The 18,775-nt window shown below is 41.3% G+C and overlaps 1 protein-coding gene across 6 annotated transcripts in view; it reads right to left on the bottom strand.

The window, feature by feature from the left end:
* The window catches only part of zfyve27 (zinc finger, FYVE domain containing 27), a 28,414-nt gene extending 16,347 nt beyond the window's left edge, over positions 1 to 12,067 (bottom strand). For all 6 annotated transcript variants that reach the window (XM_061230966.1, XM_061230965.1, XM_061230968.1 and 3 more), the window contains exons 1-7: positions 11,909 to 12,067; positions 11,037 to 11,268; positions 10,824 to 10,894; positions 9,986 to 10,172; positions 6,681 to 6,776; positions 4,124 to 4,236; positions 746 to 870 (exon numbers count right to left, since the gene is read on the bottom strand). In XM_061230966.1, the coding sequence (XP_061086950.1) occupies positions 746 to 870; positions 4,124 to 4,236; positions 6,681 to 6,776; positions 9,986 to 10,172; positions 10,824 to 10,894; positions 11,037 to 11,263 (819 nt within the window). In that variant the 5' untranslated portion in view covers positions 11,264 to 11,268; positions 11,909 to 12,067. The remainder of the gene's footprint in view (positions 1 to 745; positions 871 to 4,123; positions 4,237 to 6,680; positions 6,777 to 9,985; positions 10,173 to 10,823; positions 10,895 to 11,036; positions 11,269 to 11,908) is intronic.
* Positions 12,068 to 18,775: the final 6,708 nt, after the last annotated feature.

Here is an 18,775-nt window from a genome sequence, read left to right as displayed (position 1 = left end):
CTCGCGGTTAAAGCAGCGGCGAATGCGGTAATAATGAGTCTGCTGGTCGAGGGAAGGGAGTAAGAGCACTTTGGAGCTTTTCAAAGGCACCAGAAAACGTGGAGAAACAGGGAAGTGCTTTTGAGCCAGCCCAGTGACAGCTGTGCTTGAGTTCAAAAGGAGCAGAGCCCAAGTGAACAGAACATACATTTGCAGGATTGCTATCTAGTGGCCACAGGCCAATCAGAAGCCAGGGAGTTAGTGTACAATGAGAGAGGAGAACTATGGGACCTGGGCTGACAGCGAGCTGAATCTTTGGCTCAATTAATCTTTTCCAAGGAAGCCATTTCCGACAGTGCTCACTTAATGAAGGGGAAGACAAAATGTAGCAGTGTCACTGTTTGCTGGAACTTCTTACACCTCTGCCAGAATCATTTGAGTTGATGGATTCGTATGTACAGCAATTGTGAACAATGCAAGCTTTCAAAAAATAAACTGCTGCGGTAAGCGATATATATCATGGTAAACGAAGACGCGGAACTGGGCCAAGCTGGCAGAAAAACCATTTCCATTTTGGACAAATTATAACAATGCTTGACATTTCCATTTATTGTACATTTACATTTCCTAAATGAGTTAGAGAGCCACAGGAAAGCCCCTGTTTTTCCATTTTATATTTTGGGAGAGGTCCCACTTTACCCTGGGACTTTCACTAACACCTCGAGCACTAGGGCAGCCCTGAGGTCAGCACGGGGTACAAACTTACATCCATGCTGGTGGGAGTGGGGGTCTGATCCACGAAGCTGGTCGGTTCGGGCTCCGGGTTCTCCGGCTCTCCCTCGGCAGGAATAGCATGGCCCTGGCGGAACATCTCTCTGAGCTCCAGGAGAACTGGGGACCAGCAGAGAGAAGGAGGACAGTTAAAACTACAGAGAACTACAGATATGGCGGGATTCAGAACTACAGAGAGGCAGAGTGAGGGAGGAGTCAGAACAACAGAGAGGCACAGTGAGGGATGATTAAGAACTAGAGAGAGGTATGGATAGGCAGGATTCAAAACTAAAGAAAGGCACGGATAGGGGGGATTCAGAAGTACAGAGAGACACAGAGAGAGGATTCAGAACTACAGAGAGAGAGAAAGAGAGAGAGGGGATTCAGAACTACAGATAGGCATGGATAGGTGGGATTCAGAACTATACAGAGGCACGGATAGGGGGCATTCAGAACTATAGAGAGACACAGAGAGAGGATTCAGAACTATAGAGAGGCACGGATAGGGGGGATTCAGAAGTACAGAGAGACACAGGGTGAGAGGGAACTATACAGAGGCACAGATAGGGGGCATTCAGAACTATAGAGAGACAGAGAGAGGAAAAAGTCAGAACTATAGAGGCACAATGAGGAAGGAGTCAGAGGCACAGAGAGGCAGGAGACAAATCTGCAGAACATAAAGAGTACAGAGATAGAGGAGAGATGCCACATCACACACAATCCTGCTGGTTAAAAAACAAAATTTGGAGCACCATACTGGAGCTTCACAAATCTAGACAGTTATTAATAACGTGATCTCTCCAAGTGCCAGAGAGAGAGAGAGAGAGAGAGAGAGAGAGAGAGAGAGAATTTAATTGAAAGAGATTTTCTTCTTTTTCTTATTTCAGCCAACAGCAAGTAGGGTAAAATTATGAGGCGATTTAGCCAAGCTGCAGGATCCAGTTCTTCTCATCAGTATTTGGAAAGAGCAGACAAAAGCTCTCCTTATCTGGAGGCTTAGTCTAGCTCCAGCTGGACTTCATAACGCAGACGCAGCAGGCTCAACACCTAAGCACACTATAGTCACATAAGTCCACAGCGGTGGGTCACAATGCTGCTATACTGTATGTCAGCTTTGTTACAGTCGATTCCTTGCATTGTCATTGGAGGACGAATTGGTTACCGCATTGACGTTTTGGTCCAACTACACGGCCCAAGATTTCACAAAACTTGTTTTGCGTCTCAACTCGTTTTGTCTTTCACTCTCCAAAATAGCAAACGCTTACCCATTGTTTAAAAAAAAATGAATAACACACCATACTTTCCAGTGAAATCAGTTTGCTAATGGTGTTTATATAGTTAAGAACACTGGCAAAGTGATTGACAGGTGAGAAGAGCAGTTGCCTAGCGACCGCAGAAAAGAGGCGAGTAGGCTTCACAAATCTTAGAAGTAGTGCTCCTCGCGTTTTCAAGCCGTTAAAGTGCCATTTGCTCTGATCGGCCTCTAATAATACACCACCACAACATGAGGGACACTCACAAGCTACCACTGCTGAGAGGTGGGCCACTCCAGCAAATGACACCGTGTCTCCAGCAGTGCTTGAGCAACATTACTCCTTGTGCGGGCACAAGTATCATAAAGCTAATATTACATTCCTAAATCAAATGACAAATTACTCAAAGTAACAAACGCATCCAAACATGTTACATTGAAGGCATGAAAATGGATTTTGCGTGGAATCTAACGTGAGGTCAGGGGTCAGAATTCAACTGTCAAAGTCGTCCACTGAATGCAGCCTGAACCCCTGTTGAGGGGGGAAGTACAGGCTAAGCAGGTAAGCTCTTGATGGCTTTACCAACATGCAATCAGGACCAGGCCCTCCTGCTGAAGCATTCAGGGCTTTCCAGCTCCCCCCTACATCAGTCCCAGTGGGTCTCCCCAAACCGCTAATGTGGTTATCCCAAGGATAAAAGGTTAAAGGAGGTGTCGGGACAAGATCCAGGTTCTAGCCCAATGTGTACGGCGAATATACAGCCAGGAATGCGTCCCACTACAAAATTTCCATAAAATCACTCCTCGCTGTTCCAACCGCTGAATTTATGTTGTAAAATGAGTCTTACTCCTCAAAAATGCTCTTACATCCCCATAATCTAAAAGAATTTCCGTCATGTTTATACTGCTGGATGCCACTTTAGTAAATAACCTTTTTATGCCAGGCTAGCAGGGGGAGAGACCACTGCAGAACACTAGATGGCAAGGGCTCAGTGTGTGTCAGAGAGGAGGCCAATCAGAGCAGAGCAGGAAAAAGGTCACAGCAGGGTCAAAGGTTGAATTAGAGCCTCTGGCCAAGTTAGCGATTACTCTGACCCCCCACTCCGACTTGTGTCCTTATTGGAGGATCACACTACCCAGAAGGCCTGTGAAAATCTAGGCCAGCTTCCTCTCTGCCAAAGCCCCTTCCAACAGGTAGGGTGGTTCTCAAGTCCAGCTTTGTGACATGTCTAGTTTGAAAATCTTGAGAGGGGAAAAAGAAAGAAAGGGGGGGAAATAAAAAAACAGAAACCAGAAGAGTAGGGCTTCCAGGTCACTCATCAAACATGACATTTACTGGTTACTCAACGTTAGCATTCTAACCATGTGTGCCTAAAATACACAAAGGCATTTCATGCAAGGGACCTGGTCGAAAGAAATTATATACCTGAGAGGTTTTTTTTGGACAGATAAATTATACGCTGTGCCTCAAACCTGGAAAGCAGATGCTGCTTAAGATTTATAAACTGCTCCTGGCACATGACCACATTTTCAGGGTTGAAGGACCACCCTGGGCATTAGCAATTGGGCGGATATACGCCAGCGAGAATGAAATCAGATTAAATCAGATTTTATTTGTAAAACGTAATACAATTCTCACTTGCCATTCATGAAATAACGCCCCCGAACTGAAATTAAACGAGACACGTAAAAATTTGGTAAATTTCTCTCTTTTTTTTTTAAGGAACCGTACCGTAATCTTTTAAAAGCATTTACTAAAGTACAGTGTGTGCTTACTGCTGAAGACATGTGCAGCCAGTAATGAAGTTGTAATCAATTTAAAAACGAGCTGAAACGGTTAGAGCAGCACAAGTTTTGAAGGGTGGGTAGTCGATTTGAGTGATGACAAATGAGGAAGGGGGATGTTCATTTGGGATGTGCGCTCTATGCATTAGAGATTAACGTTCTTGGAACGTCAGAATTTTTAAAACCACCATCTGAAAGATAGTCTGTCAAATTCCAGTCATGGAGAACGGAACCTTCCCTTCTCAGTACGGAAAGGCACGCGAAACGTCCGTGGCTAGAACATCGCACTTCATCTCCTGTCCCTGCCGTTCCACAAGGGCTTCAGAGCATGCTCACCTCGGCAGAAGTCTCTGTTCCACAGGAAGAGGGCGCTGTTGAACATGGCCAGGGCCCAGCCCACAGGGGCAAAGTACAGGAAGCCGAGCATTACCAGGAGACTCCCGTAAAACCTGCAGAGAGAAAAGCCTGTGAGACACACAGAAAGGCAAGGGCCATGGGCGGCAGCCTAAACCTAGAGCCTAGCGGCTAAGGTGCTTGCCTGGGACCCAAAAGGTTGGTGGATCAAGCACCAGTGTAGCCACAACTGTAGGGGCCTTGAGCGCAGAACGGGGGATTGGCCCCTGCTAAAAGCGTCAGCTAAATAACTGTAATGTAATGTCAGGGCCAAACATAAAGGAAGAGCTAAGAAACAACTTCAAATGACCCTGGTGTATTCCACCAGATTCCCTCCCATTCTGCACTACGGTTTGATGCAAGTTAAACACCTTCCTCAATGATCAGCAATGGGATACCTTTTGGTAATAATATAATACATTAAGAAATAATTTGTAAGTTAGCAGACACTTTTAGCTGCGATTTGCAGTTGATTAAACTAAGCAGGGGACAATCCCCCCTGGAGCAATCTGGGGCTAAAGGTTGTGGGCCCAACAGCTGTGCGGATCTTATTGCGGCTACATTGGGGCCTGAACCACCAACCCTCTGGGACCCCCTCACTTACCAACTCACTACCTGCAAGTCTAGCTCATCCAGAACGCTGCAGCCCAATTCGTCTTCAACCTTCCTAAATGTTCACACGTCACATCCCTGCTACAGTCACTCCACTGCCTACCAGTTGCTATTAGGATCAGATTCAAAGTTCTGACAAGATGGCCCCTCCCTACCTACAGGACATCATTCAGTCCTATGCACCAGCTCCACCACCCCGCTCCACTGCCACTGGCCGGCTTGCTCATCCAGCCAGCCGTGTGAATGGCTCTCACTTGTCTCGACTGCGGAGCTTCTCCACCCTAGCTCCCCAGTGGTGGAACGACCTCCCCATCCCCATAAGAACTGCTCACTCACTGCCCATTTTTCACAGCAGTCTGAAGACTCATCTCTTCACACTGTACCTTAACTCCTCTGCAGGAGTCCCTTAACCTATTGTCACTTGTTTTTCACCTGCCTATCTTTCTATTTTATACCTTAATCTAGGATTTTTGACTTTGTACAGTAGTTCCTCAAGTTGTAGTTGTCTTAGTATGGTAGTTTGACTTGGCCTATCCTACCGTGTGTACTGGACATATGTACATCCCCTTATAACCAATCCTATATGAATTGTACCTCATCTGGCGTTAAACATTTGGTTTGTTATATGACCTTGATATGCACTGTTTTGTACAGTGCTTTGGATAAAAGAGTTGGCAAAATACAATGTAATGCAATGTAATGTTACCACAATACTTGACAGCTACAAGCAGTTGCCCTAACAAGGCAAGGACAATTCCAAATGATACTTAACAGTGCCAAAGTCATTCTCTCATGCATAGAGGGGCGCATTTCTAAGATATTACTGACACTCAAGATGGCCAAGCACAAGCAGTAGCTCAGTAGTTTGAGAAGCAAGGCGCTGACAATATCCATATGCCATGGGTTTCTCAGACATCAGATTATAACACAATCAAGCATTTAGGGGATATTCTGGGAAATGCCTGAGACCGAATTTTCCACATCCATCAACTAAGCATGAGCTGACTGACTCATGGAAGAGTGGCATCTTATTCCTACTGCAGAATTCCAGATGCTAGCAGACCAGTACATTTTGGTTCTAAAGTAATGTAACATAGTGCAATGCAATGTAATGCACAGTAATGCTATTAAATTACACAACAATACAGTACATCACAATCATTTTACAGACACTCTTATCCAGAGCAATAATATAGGATAAACATAAGTGTATTTATCTGATTATGAGCAATAGTGGCAGACCGGGAAACAAAGATGCAACATGACAGGAGACTACTGCAATTTACTATGCTAACTTAACAATGCCAAGGAACAGATTATAAATGCCAACTAACCACATAAATAACAAGCCAAAAACATAAAAAGAAAAAGACCAAAAATTAGCACAACCTGAACGAGTAAAAAAAAAAAGGGAGTGTTATAAAGTGTGGATAGGTGGGGAACCATGATGCAGTCTAAAAAGGATTTTTTCCAGTCTGCGTCGGCAGACAGCCAGCGATTTTGCCATCCTGAATGATTTTGGGAAGTTTGTTTCAGCACTGAGGGACAAGTACACCCAGGCATCGTGACTGGAGAAAGCAACCGCGCAGGGAGGGGGGAGCCAGGAGCCTGGAGGATGTGGAAAGGAGAGACCCAGCCAGGGTGTATTATATGGAGATTGATGAGGTAGCGGAGCTGGTCCATTCACCGCCCTGTAGGCTAGCACCAAGGTCTTAAACCTGACGAAAGCTGTAACAGGTACGCCAAGTATACGACTTCCTCTTTCCGCTAGAAGAACAGGCGCCTCGCATTCCTCCAAAAAAGGTCAGTACCAGTTTACGAACTGGGTGAAAAACGAGGTAGGGAAGGCACCTAGGTGGTTCTCGGTTTCGAGCTTATCGCTACTCACAAAGTGGAGGCCGTGTGGTTCTCCCAGTATAGCACGCTGTAGACGGACTCTGCTGAAACACACGCTTGAGACAGGATGTCATCCAGCTGCTTCAGCCTGCAGAAAAAAACAAAAAACAGCCACATAAACAGCAGTTACATCCCTGCTTTAAAAATGTTAAGAATAAGAAACATAAGAACGTTTGATAAAGACAAGAGGCCATTCAGCCCATCTAGAGTCATCATCTTGCCTAATTTCCGGTGTTGGAGTAGGCCAAATATGGCCCTGGAGAGGGATGCAATCGTCTGGTTTTTGTTTTAACTCAGGACTTAATTCATCATAAAAAGCAGTTGATTATACAGCGAGCTCGCCTCATGTTTTGTTTCTTGTGTCCGACTTGGTTGCCCGTTTTAAGGTAAAACGAAAACCAGCAAACCCTGCGGCTCTCCAGGACCAGCGTTGGCCATTCCTACAGAGCATATCAAGCGTGGTTTTTGGAAAAACAGGGATTTAGGAAGAGTAATGATTCAGTTATTGTTGATTGTACATCATTTTGAAAGCGCTTAAGCCCTCACACGAACCCCACCGTCAGGCGACATGTCTCCAGTGAGGGTGAAGGTTAAATAACTTTTGCTTAACAACTTCCAAAAAAAACAGCAGAGGCTGCTTTTAATTCTCAACCCTTCTTCTGTAATCCAAGTTCCAACAGAAACTTGGTAACAAGATGTGACAATTTATCTTGAGTCATTTACGAAAGGAAAGATTTTTTTCTCCCCACCCAGGCACAGAGGACAGTGGAAAATGCAAAACCCTAAAAGGTTTTTTTTTTCTTTTTTTTTTTTCTTCATTTTATTTCAAACTGAACAGAAGTGATGGGAAAGAGAGGCTCAGAAACGGGTGGAGTCCTGTCCAATCAATCACTGCCTTGTACATGTCAATCAGATGACTTTGCTATTAACAGAAAAACGCAGTGATTCCTGCAGATTTAATAGCTTATAACACATAATAGCACCACCCAATTTAGGGTGTGTGAAGCCTCTGTTCCCCCAGCCGGCGCTAAGCACAGGGCTACACCGCAAACGTCACACTGTGCTGGCAGCAGATGAGGTCCTCTCTACACCATGCGGAGAATGCGGAGCAGACTGAATATGTTTACGTTTGACCTTTCCAGCTTGCTGCACGTCATAATGCTTTTGCTCTAAAATGCTTGCTATATGACCTTATATAATATAATTACATTTATTACACAAGATGTGCGTGCGTCCTTACTTCCCTCTTGCACTATTTAAATGAAGAACCGCAGATATTTTAAGAACCTGCTAAAAATTCCAAAGGGTAAGCCTTTCCATCATTGTATTGTCCTGGCAGAAAATGAAGGCAGGCCTAAACACAAGATAATCTGCACAGAATTAAGAGATTATGACCAATTTCCTTAAGTGTTTTTATTTCAAAGCGTATAATATTGATGGAGTGATTTATCCCTTCATGATTTATCCCAAATCTGTATGATCATTATAAATATTGGATGTGAATAAAGAGAATGCAAGGGAATTTCGAATGGATGTGATTATTCAGAAATAATAATAATATTAAAATAACAAGTCACTGAGTGAAACTGAGTGGCACTATGGGAGACCAGTGTCAATTGCTCTGGATCCAGACCTTGTTCACCTTCATTACAATGGGGCATTAAAATGTTACGTTCATTAGTCATGAATAATGTATTTATAATGAATAATGTGATGTGCTTAAAGGCATCAACCTGCTAGTTGATCAAAGATGATGATGACTGTTGTGGGTGCCAAATTTAAGAAAAAGAAAAATGTAAAAGAATCACCTTTGCTGAGGGTAGGATAAATAACTCACAAAGAATATTAGAGAAGTCTGTCTTTGGGAAAAAAACAAAAACTTTAAATAACCATGTTGGAGAATTGACCATGAGAAGAATAGGTTTATGGTAAAGAAATCCATAGAAAGACAAATTTCTAATTGTAATTTAATCAAGGAGCCAGATGACCATAATAAAGGCCTGCTTTAGAAGTACTTAATATATACAGACCTCTAATAAAAAGATGAAGTCAAACAGTGCAATATAAAACAATAAATTGCAGCCTTAGCATGGAATAAGTTTGTACTCTTAGTGTGGGTACTTTCGTACAGGATAAAAGAATCCCTGATTTTTCACACATTTACTGTGAAATAATAGATAAATAAAAAATAAAATAAATAAAGAGACAGATAATAATTAGAGAATAAATATTGACATTAGCCTCATACATTCTGATGAGAACAATCTTGGTAGTCTACAGTTTAGACAATAGGTTTATAACAAGAAATGACTGTACCCATTCGAAGTTATCCATTATGAATATTATTCATATATTATCATATAGATAGCAGAGATGTGGTTCTTCTAGCTATCTTAGAAATTCCTGATTATTGGACACTGCAATCCCATACATCTCTAATGGGAGATTATTGCGCAGCCTTTAGAAAGCACTTTTACCAAATGCAGCTACAAATGCTATCCCCTAATCTCTTGTATTTGTGAGATTTTCCTATTCTGAGAGCTTTGTTGTTTTTTTCTCGTGTAACTCCATGTTAGGGTGGTTGAGTGAATAAAAATAAAATAAAATAAATAAAAACATCTCTCAGGCAGTCTCCACAACAGACTTGCGTGTTCCAGGCTAGGAGATATTAGCACCACAATTCAAATTGCATTTACCCGATGCGAACAGGGATTAAGATATTTAAAAAAATAAAAATCAGATAATCAAATAGGCACTGGTCCTCATCTTTGTTGTACAGGTAGTAAATTGTACTTTCAGTGCACTTATCCCTGTTATGGGTATGCACTTTGCACTTTGCACTGTTGTACATCGCTCTGGATAAGAGCGTCTGCCAAATGCCATTAATGTAATGTAAAATTAATGTGAGAAAATGATTTGGTAACACTTAATAAGGTTCCATGAATTGGTATGAACCAACTACTACTGAGAAGTCAATGCTCACAGCTCTGTCAATGTATCTGTACATCAAAGTACATTAATTATTGCCAATTCATATTGGAATGAAAAGGTTAGTTAATGTATTTGTTAATGGTTAACTAATTATAAGTTCATCCTATAGTTTGCTACTGTATAAATGTAATGTGACAAATATGTTCTTTAGTTGTTTCAGTAACGAATGAAAAGTTAATTTCATGTATTTGTCCATCATTAATTCATGTTAACAACAACTACATAATTAATGCCAATTCATGAACCTTGTAAAGTGTGACCAATTATTGTCTTATTGTCAATTATTGTTTTATTGGTGTGACTCACAGGCCCTTGACCTCCAGCATGGCCTCCTGTCTGGTCAGGTGCACTGTCTGTAGGTCCCTCCTCTGCACAGCGTGGTGCCTCTTCCTCTGCAGGGCCGCCTCGGTGGCCTGGCTCTGGCAGCGGTCCTGGAGGTAGCCCAGAGCAGCTGGAGTGGAGATCCCCAGCAGGAGCACGGAGAACCAGGCCACTACCGCAAAGAGAGGATGATAATAATAATAAATAATAATAATAATAATAATAACATATTGAAAAGCATTGTTAATGAGAGAGGTCAGAGGAGAAGGTCTGGTCGAAGCTGACAGGAAGGAGACGGTAAAACAAATAACCACGCATTAAAACGGGGGTATGCAGAAGAGCATCTCTGAACACACAATGCATCAAACCTCCAGCAGCAGAAGACCAATAAGTCAAAAATAGGCCTAATAAATACCTAGAAAAGCTCTCACTGAGTGTATTTGTATGGCACATTTCAAATAAGATTCACTCAGTGGAAATTAAATTAAGATATATATTGCATGAAGGTAAAAATAACATTAATTAAACAGTAATAATAATTGAATACTACAACAATAATACTAATACTTATAATAACAACAGAAGAAATAATTCCACCATTTTATTTTACACATTTAATAAGACAGTTCTTATTCTGGACTACCAGGGGTTTCTCAGGATACTTGCCAAATTCCTGGCTAATATGTGAAATAACCAAATATGGCGTGCACCTGAACACTAAAGATTAACTGGGTGAAGTTAAAATCCTTTTTTAACCTATTTTTCAAGTTTAACCCTTCCCTGTCTTCTAGGAGGAAAAAGGTTTTAAGCACCGTTTTCTCACCTTCGGTCAGAGTTAGGAAGAGGACATTCAGAAGGATGCAGAACAGCAGGGAGAAAACCGGCATCTTCCATCTGACAGCAAGGAGAAACATTATGTGAGGTCTCAAGTCATCGCAAGCAATATTGGACACCAAGGTTTTGTACAAAGACGCTTGTTGGTATGGTGAAACTAAATTACATTTGAGAGACATTATAGAAATGCAGGTGCACTCACCCCAGCAAGTACCGGCCCAGCTCGACTGCATCATTGACAGGTTCTAGAAAGATCACCATGCGCTTGAAGGAGATGACCATGTTCATGAGGTCAAAGGTCAGAGCTCTAGGACTGCTGAGGTCAGACAGTTCACATCCTCCTATGTCCTTGGGTGGAAGCTGGGTAAGCTCTCCACGATTTTCCCCAACCTGTGGGCCTTCCGGAGATACCCCAGCACCTGGCTGCATTCTGCCTGAGCCGTGGACAAGGTTGTCAAGTTATGTCAGATGGAACAAATAACAGAAATGTCACTGGCACTCCAGGATCAGGGTTGCCAATCTCAGGTCTATAATGTCACGCCCAGATAATGTCATTCCATTATAGATCGGTTCCTCATTTGCGTTCTGCGCTTGTGTCTCCAGCCCTTAGATACTCGGCATTCACACCAATACTGCAGCGATTATGTATTATGAATGTTAAATCACAAATAAAACAACTTTTACAAAATAAACTGGGATCTCGCTACTTGAGAAGAAAGAAGCATGTTGGATCCATACAATACAGGCTGGTTGAATAATCTGGATAAATACACTGACATCATATTTTACAAAGGAATGTTTTGGGAAGTCTGGCATGTGAGGTTAGCTAGCTAGTAGTTGTAGTAGTAGGCTAGCCTATCTGTGGTCAACAAACGAGCACAATCGCTATTTTGTTTACGCTATAATTTAACGATATTTCTATAATTTATAAATATTTCTTGTTTTTTCCATTATACATGAATTAACCAATACAGTCGGCAGTGACACAGTCTGTCTGCTAGGCTAGATGAGGAGATGGAACAGACATTTCACAATAAAACCAATTGAAAGTGACATTAGCTAAGTAACAGTTACCTGCAGTTTTTACGCTGCGCACTCCTCTTGTTGAACAGTCATTTAACTTCCTAAAGTTTGGAGAGTGATTCTGCTTTATATATTTATTATGGATATTGAACACGTTTGGCTAGATGTATTATCCTTCCCAGCTAGCTCGCAACTTATTTATTGAAGTAGCTTCCGGGAAGAATCCAATGGAACTGTAGATGACAGAAAACAACGATTGGCATAATAGGAAATCAAGCAGATGGTAGAACGCATCGATTTGACAGCATGAGCAAAGAACGTCGATTTCACGTTGGAACTTAAATGCTACATAAAGGTGGAAGTATCATCCCTAGACGACACAAATAATCGAAGTAAATGTTTATTTTATACGAAAAACACAGTGCTGTTGAAGATATTCCATTTTAGGCATAATGAGTGATTTAGTACATATTTGGTTCTGGGCAACAGTCATGTCTAAAGCCAGTAGATGTCCCTAGTGCACAGTTTTTGCCAGCAAGCCCTTAGCCTACCTTTCGTTGAATTTGCTTTCAATTAAATTACATATTCCTCACAGATTAGTGGGAAATGAGACAAGTGGTAGTCATGATAGGCATGTAGTCTTGTTTAAATATATCTGGCATATTAAACTTAATACATTTAGAATGTATTTGTTTTAATAATTGTAATTCATTGCCTTGGGATCAAGAGCAAAACATAACGTTTGACATGGTGTTTAATCTCTGGGGCCAGAGAACAATATCTTGTGTCACATATTACAAATTAATGTGTGTTCATTGTGACTGAAGTATAAAGAGATAATTAGATGTTGGAAAACTGCATGGTACACTGTGACAGCTCCATTAAGCAGCAGAAGAATTTGCCCTGAATTGGTTCGGTAAATACTTGACTCCATAAAGGAGTAATGCACACTGTAGAAGACACAGGTAAAGCTGCAACAATTCATGCCACAATCAAGTTTCAGAAGTGCAGTTCTCAGCCACAGCAGGGCAATGAGAAAAAGGGGCACTAACATACACATGGGTTTGGGGGGAAGCAGGGAGACATGTCACAATTGATTCATATGAAAACATTGGGTGTGACAATGCTGAATTTAGACACTGGGTGCTTAGAAGTACAAAGGTTTCATCCAAAACAAGATAATTTTACAATACCAACTCAGGAGCTCTCAAAATGGGAAAGTCTAAAAATTCAGTGACAAAACAGCACACTGTGATATTTATCAGAGCTGTAATTACAGGAGCAGGTGAAAACCGATGATTCAATTGTATGTCAATTGCTATCTCCCCCTCAGGGATAATATGCACAATTTTAGCCACTCTGATGAAGGACACCTGCTAAGCAAATACAATAAATAAATGTGTATAATTATACAGTACTGTATTGCTAAGAGGCAAAGGAAATGCTGGTTACTTTCTGACTGAAGTGTTGATATGTCATGGTGTGATGTCCCCACACCTCCCTTTCCCTCTTCTTCTTCTTCTTCTTCTTCTTCTCCTCAATATTATTATTACATTATGGAATTGTGCATATCTTACAATTGTATAATCCTTGTGTTTATTGCAATTAGCTATGTCCGAATATGTGGATTTATTTTTTCTGCTACTGTATTGTAAGTGTTGTCCATTCTGTATGTAAAGTACATTTCTGGGTTATTTTATTTATTTCTGGCTTATTCAGCCAGGCCAGAGAATGATTTTAGCCTCATTTTTGCCTTCCTTTTGTATTCACAATTGAACATAACGAAACATGCCATTCAGCCCAGCTCACCTTTTCCTACCACTAAAGTGTACCTAGTCTGCTTAGTTTGCCTAAAACCTAAATAGTATGTTACACCTGTGCTTTGCCTGGTCTTGAGAAGTACCTCCACTACATGTCCTGGCAAGCTATTCCACACAGTGACTACTCTGTGTAAAAAAATACTTCCCAATGTCCATGAAAGCAAATACATCACTACTTCCTGACTGCGTAGCGCCAGAGCCGTCATTACAATACCTCTAAGTAAGCACTGCTATTTGCGAAGAGAGGAAAACCTGTACTTATATGGCTTACAGTACGCTTTCCTCTGGAGAAGAGTGATTGCTGTTTCTACGGATTTCAGGGTTGCATTCATCATGGAGACATTGGCTCAGGGGGTAAGAGCAGTCGGCTGGCAGGGATACAGGTTCGATCCCACCCTGGGTGTGTCGAAGGGTCACATAACCCCCAAACGCTCCCGATCAGCTGGTTGGTGGCTTGCATGGCGGCAAATCGCTGTGAGTGCATGTATGAATGGGTGAATGAGAAGCATCAATTGTTCAGCGCTTTGGATAAAGGCGCTATATGAATGCCAACCATTTGCCATGTCTTTTAGTGGCCACCAAACATATTAGATCTATAGGGCTATGGTCAGGGCTTATATTTTAAGTCATCTATTAAGTCATCCCTTTTATTTTTGTACTGCGATGTAATTTTCTTAAACCCCTGCCAATGCAGCACCACCTTTATTTTCAACTTTGTGTTCATGACATATGCGTACAGGCACAAGGTTGAGTATGCATACAGTATGTCATGTGTCCAGTTGTAATAGTCCTAATTAGATCTTATTCAAAGCTGCCTGTTGATACTTTCTTGCTTGTTTTTTTTGAGAGTGTGTTATTATTTTAAATCTTATTTAAAGGTACAATAGGTAATGTTGGACTGTTAATGGTCAAGATAGGAATTGCAGCAACAGACACCCTCAAACCACAACACTGTTTATCCCTCCCCCTTCTCTGTGAATGCCCCCCCCCCCCCCCCCCACACACACACACACACACACACACACAATTGGCTGTGGCTATTATAACCAATTTTCAACCAATGAGCTTGAATTATTGTGCAGCTATACAATGTTTTGTGTCCTTCCGTCAACTGTATATTTTGAAACCAGAATTTAAGGACTATAAACACAGACAGAGGGAAAGTCAACATGTCAGTGAGCCTTTTTCAATGATAGGAAGGGATTGACAATGGTCTTGTAACAATGTTTTAACACAAAAATCTTACCTATCGTACCTTTAAGATGCTTATTTATATCAAGCATTGCATTATGTGTTGGAGTTTATTTAATGTTTTCAATTAATGCATTCAAAATTGAGAACACTTCACAATTATATTGATCTGTTAATTCAGCAACCCCCAAGTCCATTTTGTTATTCTAATTCATATTCCTTTCATTACATTGAATATAAATATATCATGTATTAATTTATTTGTAAGGTACATTCGTCTTTATGAAGAATATGAACAGCTATGCTGACTCAGTCAATAAAGTTCTGGCTGCATGAATGCTTTCACAAATATCATAATTGCCTCTGTTATAGTTTATTAAATAATGCATGCATTTGGAAGGAAATGCTAATGATTTCATTTTGAATTAGTGCTAATGGACTGCAGGGGCACAGCACTGCTAATCCACATGGCTTGCACTCAAGAAATGATTTACATGTATTTAGCATTTTTTTGTTTTTCGTGTGACAAGTGCAGCTATGCCCTGAAAAATCAATGATCAGAATTAGAGAAACCGAGAGTAGTTCTGGAGCACAGTAATTTAGCTAGATAAGCACCAGCTGCACTCGATAAGACTGTGAAAGTATGCCCCGGGGCTGAATTACCGGACAGGAGGCCGCAATCTGCCTCTCTCTGTCCTCTTGACAGAAGAAAAAGAAATAAATGAATAAGTAATCAAATAAATAAATAAATAGCCTTTTGGAACGATTGGGCTGAGCATAGTTACTTGCAACAATCTACAGTATGTCTGCCAGAGGTGATGAAAAAGAGAGGGAGGCAATGAAGGAAAGCATGTAGCCTAGTGGCTAAGGTGCATGATAGGAGGGTTGGTGGTTCAAGCCCCGGTGTAGCCATGATTAGATCCACACAGCTGTTGGCCCATGAGCGAGGCCCTTAACCCCACATTGCTCCAGGGGGATTGTTTAACATGTAATATAACTTGCAGTCACCATCGTTGAAAATACAATGACATCCAACCATTCAACTCTACAGAAAGTGACTGAACAATTCAAACTTGGGTTTACTTTAGTTACTTTATTCAGCGAAGAAGAGCAAAGTCAAACTTGTTCGAATACTTTTATCCGAAGTTTCCAGTCAGTTGCAAGACATACAACATAAACTCAGTGATCACTTTATTAGGTAGACCTGTACACTAGCTTGTTAATGCAAATATTTAATCAACCAATCATGTGGCAGCAACTAAATGCATAAAGGAATGCAGAGATGGTCAGGAGGTTCAGCTGTTTTTCTGACCAAATGTCAGAATGGGGAAGAAATGCGATCTAAGTGACTTGAATGTAATAAAAATCATTGTTGGTGCCAGACAGGGTGGTTAGAGTATCTCAGAAATTGCTGATCTCCTGGGATTTTCACATACAACAGTCTCTCAAGTATGCAGAGGATGGTGCAAAAAACAAAAAACATCCAGTGAGCAGCAGTTCTGTGGATATGAATGCGTTGTTAATGAGAGAGGTCAAGAGGAGAAGGGCCGACAGGAAGTTGGCAGGAAGGTGACAGTAACGCAAATAACCACACATTACAACAGTGGTATGAAGGAGAGCATCTCTGAACACGCAACGCGTCAAACCTTTATGTGGATAGGCTACAGCAGCAGAAGACTTAATAAGTAAAAAAAGAAGTCTAAGAAATGGTCACTGAGTGTGCAACAAATAAGTTATTTATTCTTGTGCGTGTGAGGGAAGGCAGTTCTCCTCATTCGTCAGAGGGCCTAATGAGCTGCACAGTGCATCCGGTTCAGGAATTTCTGTGGCAGGCCAGCTGCGTTAATTAAGTTCCCTCCAGTACCAGGGACCGGGGACATCACTGCCGGCACCTGTTTGCTGTCACGGCTGCCAAGCCTGGCCACCGGGTGCCCAAAACCTCAGTCGCCCTTGCTGCGAGGTCACATGACCAGCTGCCCCTCCGCAGGTGGCCGAGACAGAGGAAGAAGGGAGGGCGGAATGCCAAGGGCAGATGGCAGAACTCTGCCACCCCGCCATTCCAAGCACAGGGTTCCGTTACTTAAACCATCTTAACGTCAATCAATTATTCCTACCATCTCATTAAGTGATTAACCGCAAAATTATTTTTGCTTATCTGGCTCAAACACTTAGTTTGACATCAAGGTCATAAAGGATGGGATAAAGAAATTGGTATTACGAGCTGTCTTTGTTTCCGCATGAAACATCTACCCAGCGTTTGGGTCAATTCCAAGAGTTGGTGTATATTTCTTTCCTTGAAAATATCACATGGAAGCCAGGAAAGCTGGTCTGCCTTTAGCATTTACTGAGATAAATGAAAATAACAATTCAGGCCCTATTGCTGAACTTAAGTAAACTCCAAATGTCAAAAATAATGCAAATCAAATTCAGAAATGATGAAACCTCTGGGATACACACATCAGTGGCATACATTAGTGTTGAATCAATATATAAATAACTCACTCCATAATGTTTTTTTCATTTAAAGTGAAGGAAGACAGGTAAGTCCAGTAGTCATCTGAATTCATGGCTAAGCTTGAATGGTTTCAAGTATTTTCTGCATATCCTACATGTATTAGTTTACAAATAATTCTTCATCACCAACACACAATATTCTCAGTTTTCAGCATGGACTTTTCACCACTTGCTTTTCAATGGGCATTAGTGATTCATGTGTATCCTTAGCATTTGCATTATTTTGCATTGCATTAGCTCAGCTTCTGTGCTTGTAAGCTGTCAGCTCTGCTAAAATCACGTATTTGACCCTTATTGTTTACTGCTAGTGTGCTTCTTTGCGCTTCTTAGCACAGAAGCAACTAAATCATTTTTATTATGCAAATAACTTCAACAGCAAAACATTGAATGGAAATGAAAAACAATGGGACAGTAAGAAAAGAAGAGGCTTTGTGTGAATTCTATAAAGAAACACATGAAAGAGCAAAAAAGCATAATTTTCAGCTCCTTTTCCACAATTATTGTACAAAATAATGCTCTGCTATTCATTACATGTTAACGTCATGCCTGCATTGGAATGCATGACGTTCACTGAACACCTCTATAGCTGCACAAATACACAGCTCTTGAGCAGGCTTAAGATTTCAGTATTTCAGTGTGTGGAAATAAATGTCACTCATTGTTTTTAAAATGGCCAACATCACAGGTGTTACAGTGCAGAGAAATGCTGCCTCTGCACTTGTTTTACACAGCTAGGTTCCTCCGGCTGATGTCTAAAGCACTGCTTTAGTCACTGTGCACTCTGTGGTATTCTCGTAATGCAGTAGGACACAAGTCAAAGAGGGTCTCATTCTGACCACCAGAATTAATGGTCCTTTGCAGGTTCTGTTTGATCAAGCAATCGATTCACCCCCCAAACATTGCGTTTCTCTCTGTGAGGGTTTCCAGCTCCAGTGTGTGTGTGTGTGTGTGTGAGTGTGTGTTTGTGTGAGTGTGTGTGCTTGTGTGAGTGTGTGCGTGTGTGCATACTTGTGCCTTTATATGTGTAACAAATCTTCCCTACATGTATTGATCTCAAAGGAGCAATCTTCAACGGTCTACACGGTTACATTTGTCAGTGGTCTGATGTGTGGAGGCAAGTTAAACTTAAACGATTCCATGCAGTGGAGAAGCATCCATCACAGAAGGCAGGTATCTCCAGTGTATGCTATTTGATTGGATTTTGGGAGGTCCAGTTTTATTTTAATTGTACTGTAAGTTATACTTCTTTGGAAATGTTGTATTTTAATTTTAGCTTTTGAGTTTCACCTCACTGACTGTGGCCACCTAAGAAACACATCTAACTTGATTATAAAGAACTGTGCTCTGTATTGTTAATTTAATGCAGGGGTTATGTTTTGAGGCATTGTTGCAG

This window comes from Conger conger, chromosome 2, assembly GCF_963514075.1.
Source record: "Conger conger chromosome 2, fConCon1.1, whole genome shotgun sequence".
NCBI lineage: Eukaryota > Metazoa > Chordata > Actinopteri > Anguilliformes > Congridae > Conger > Conger conger.
Note: the sequence above shows the minus strand (reverse complement) of the source record. Positions and strands in the feature narration are given on the sequence as shown.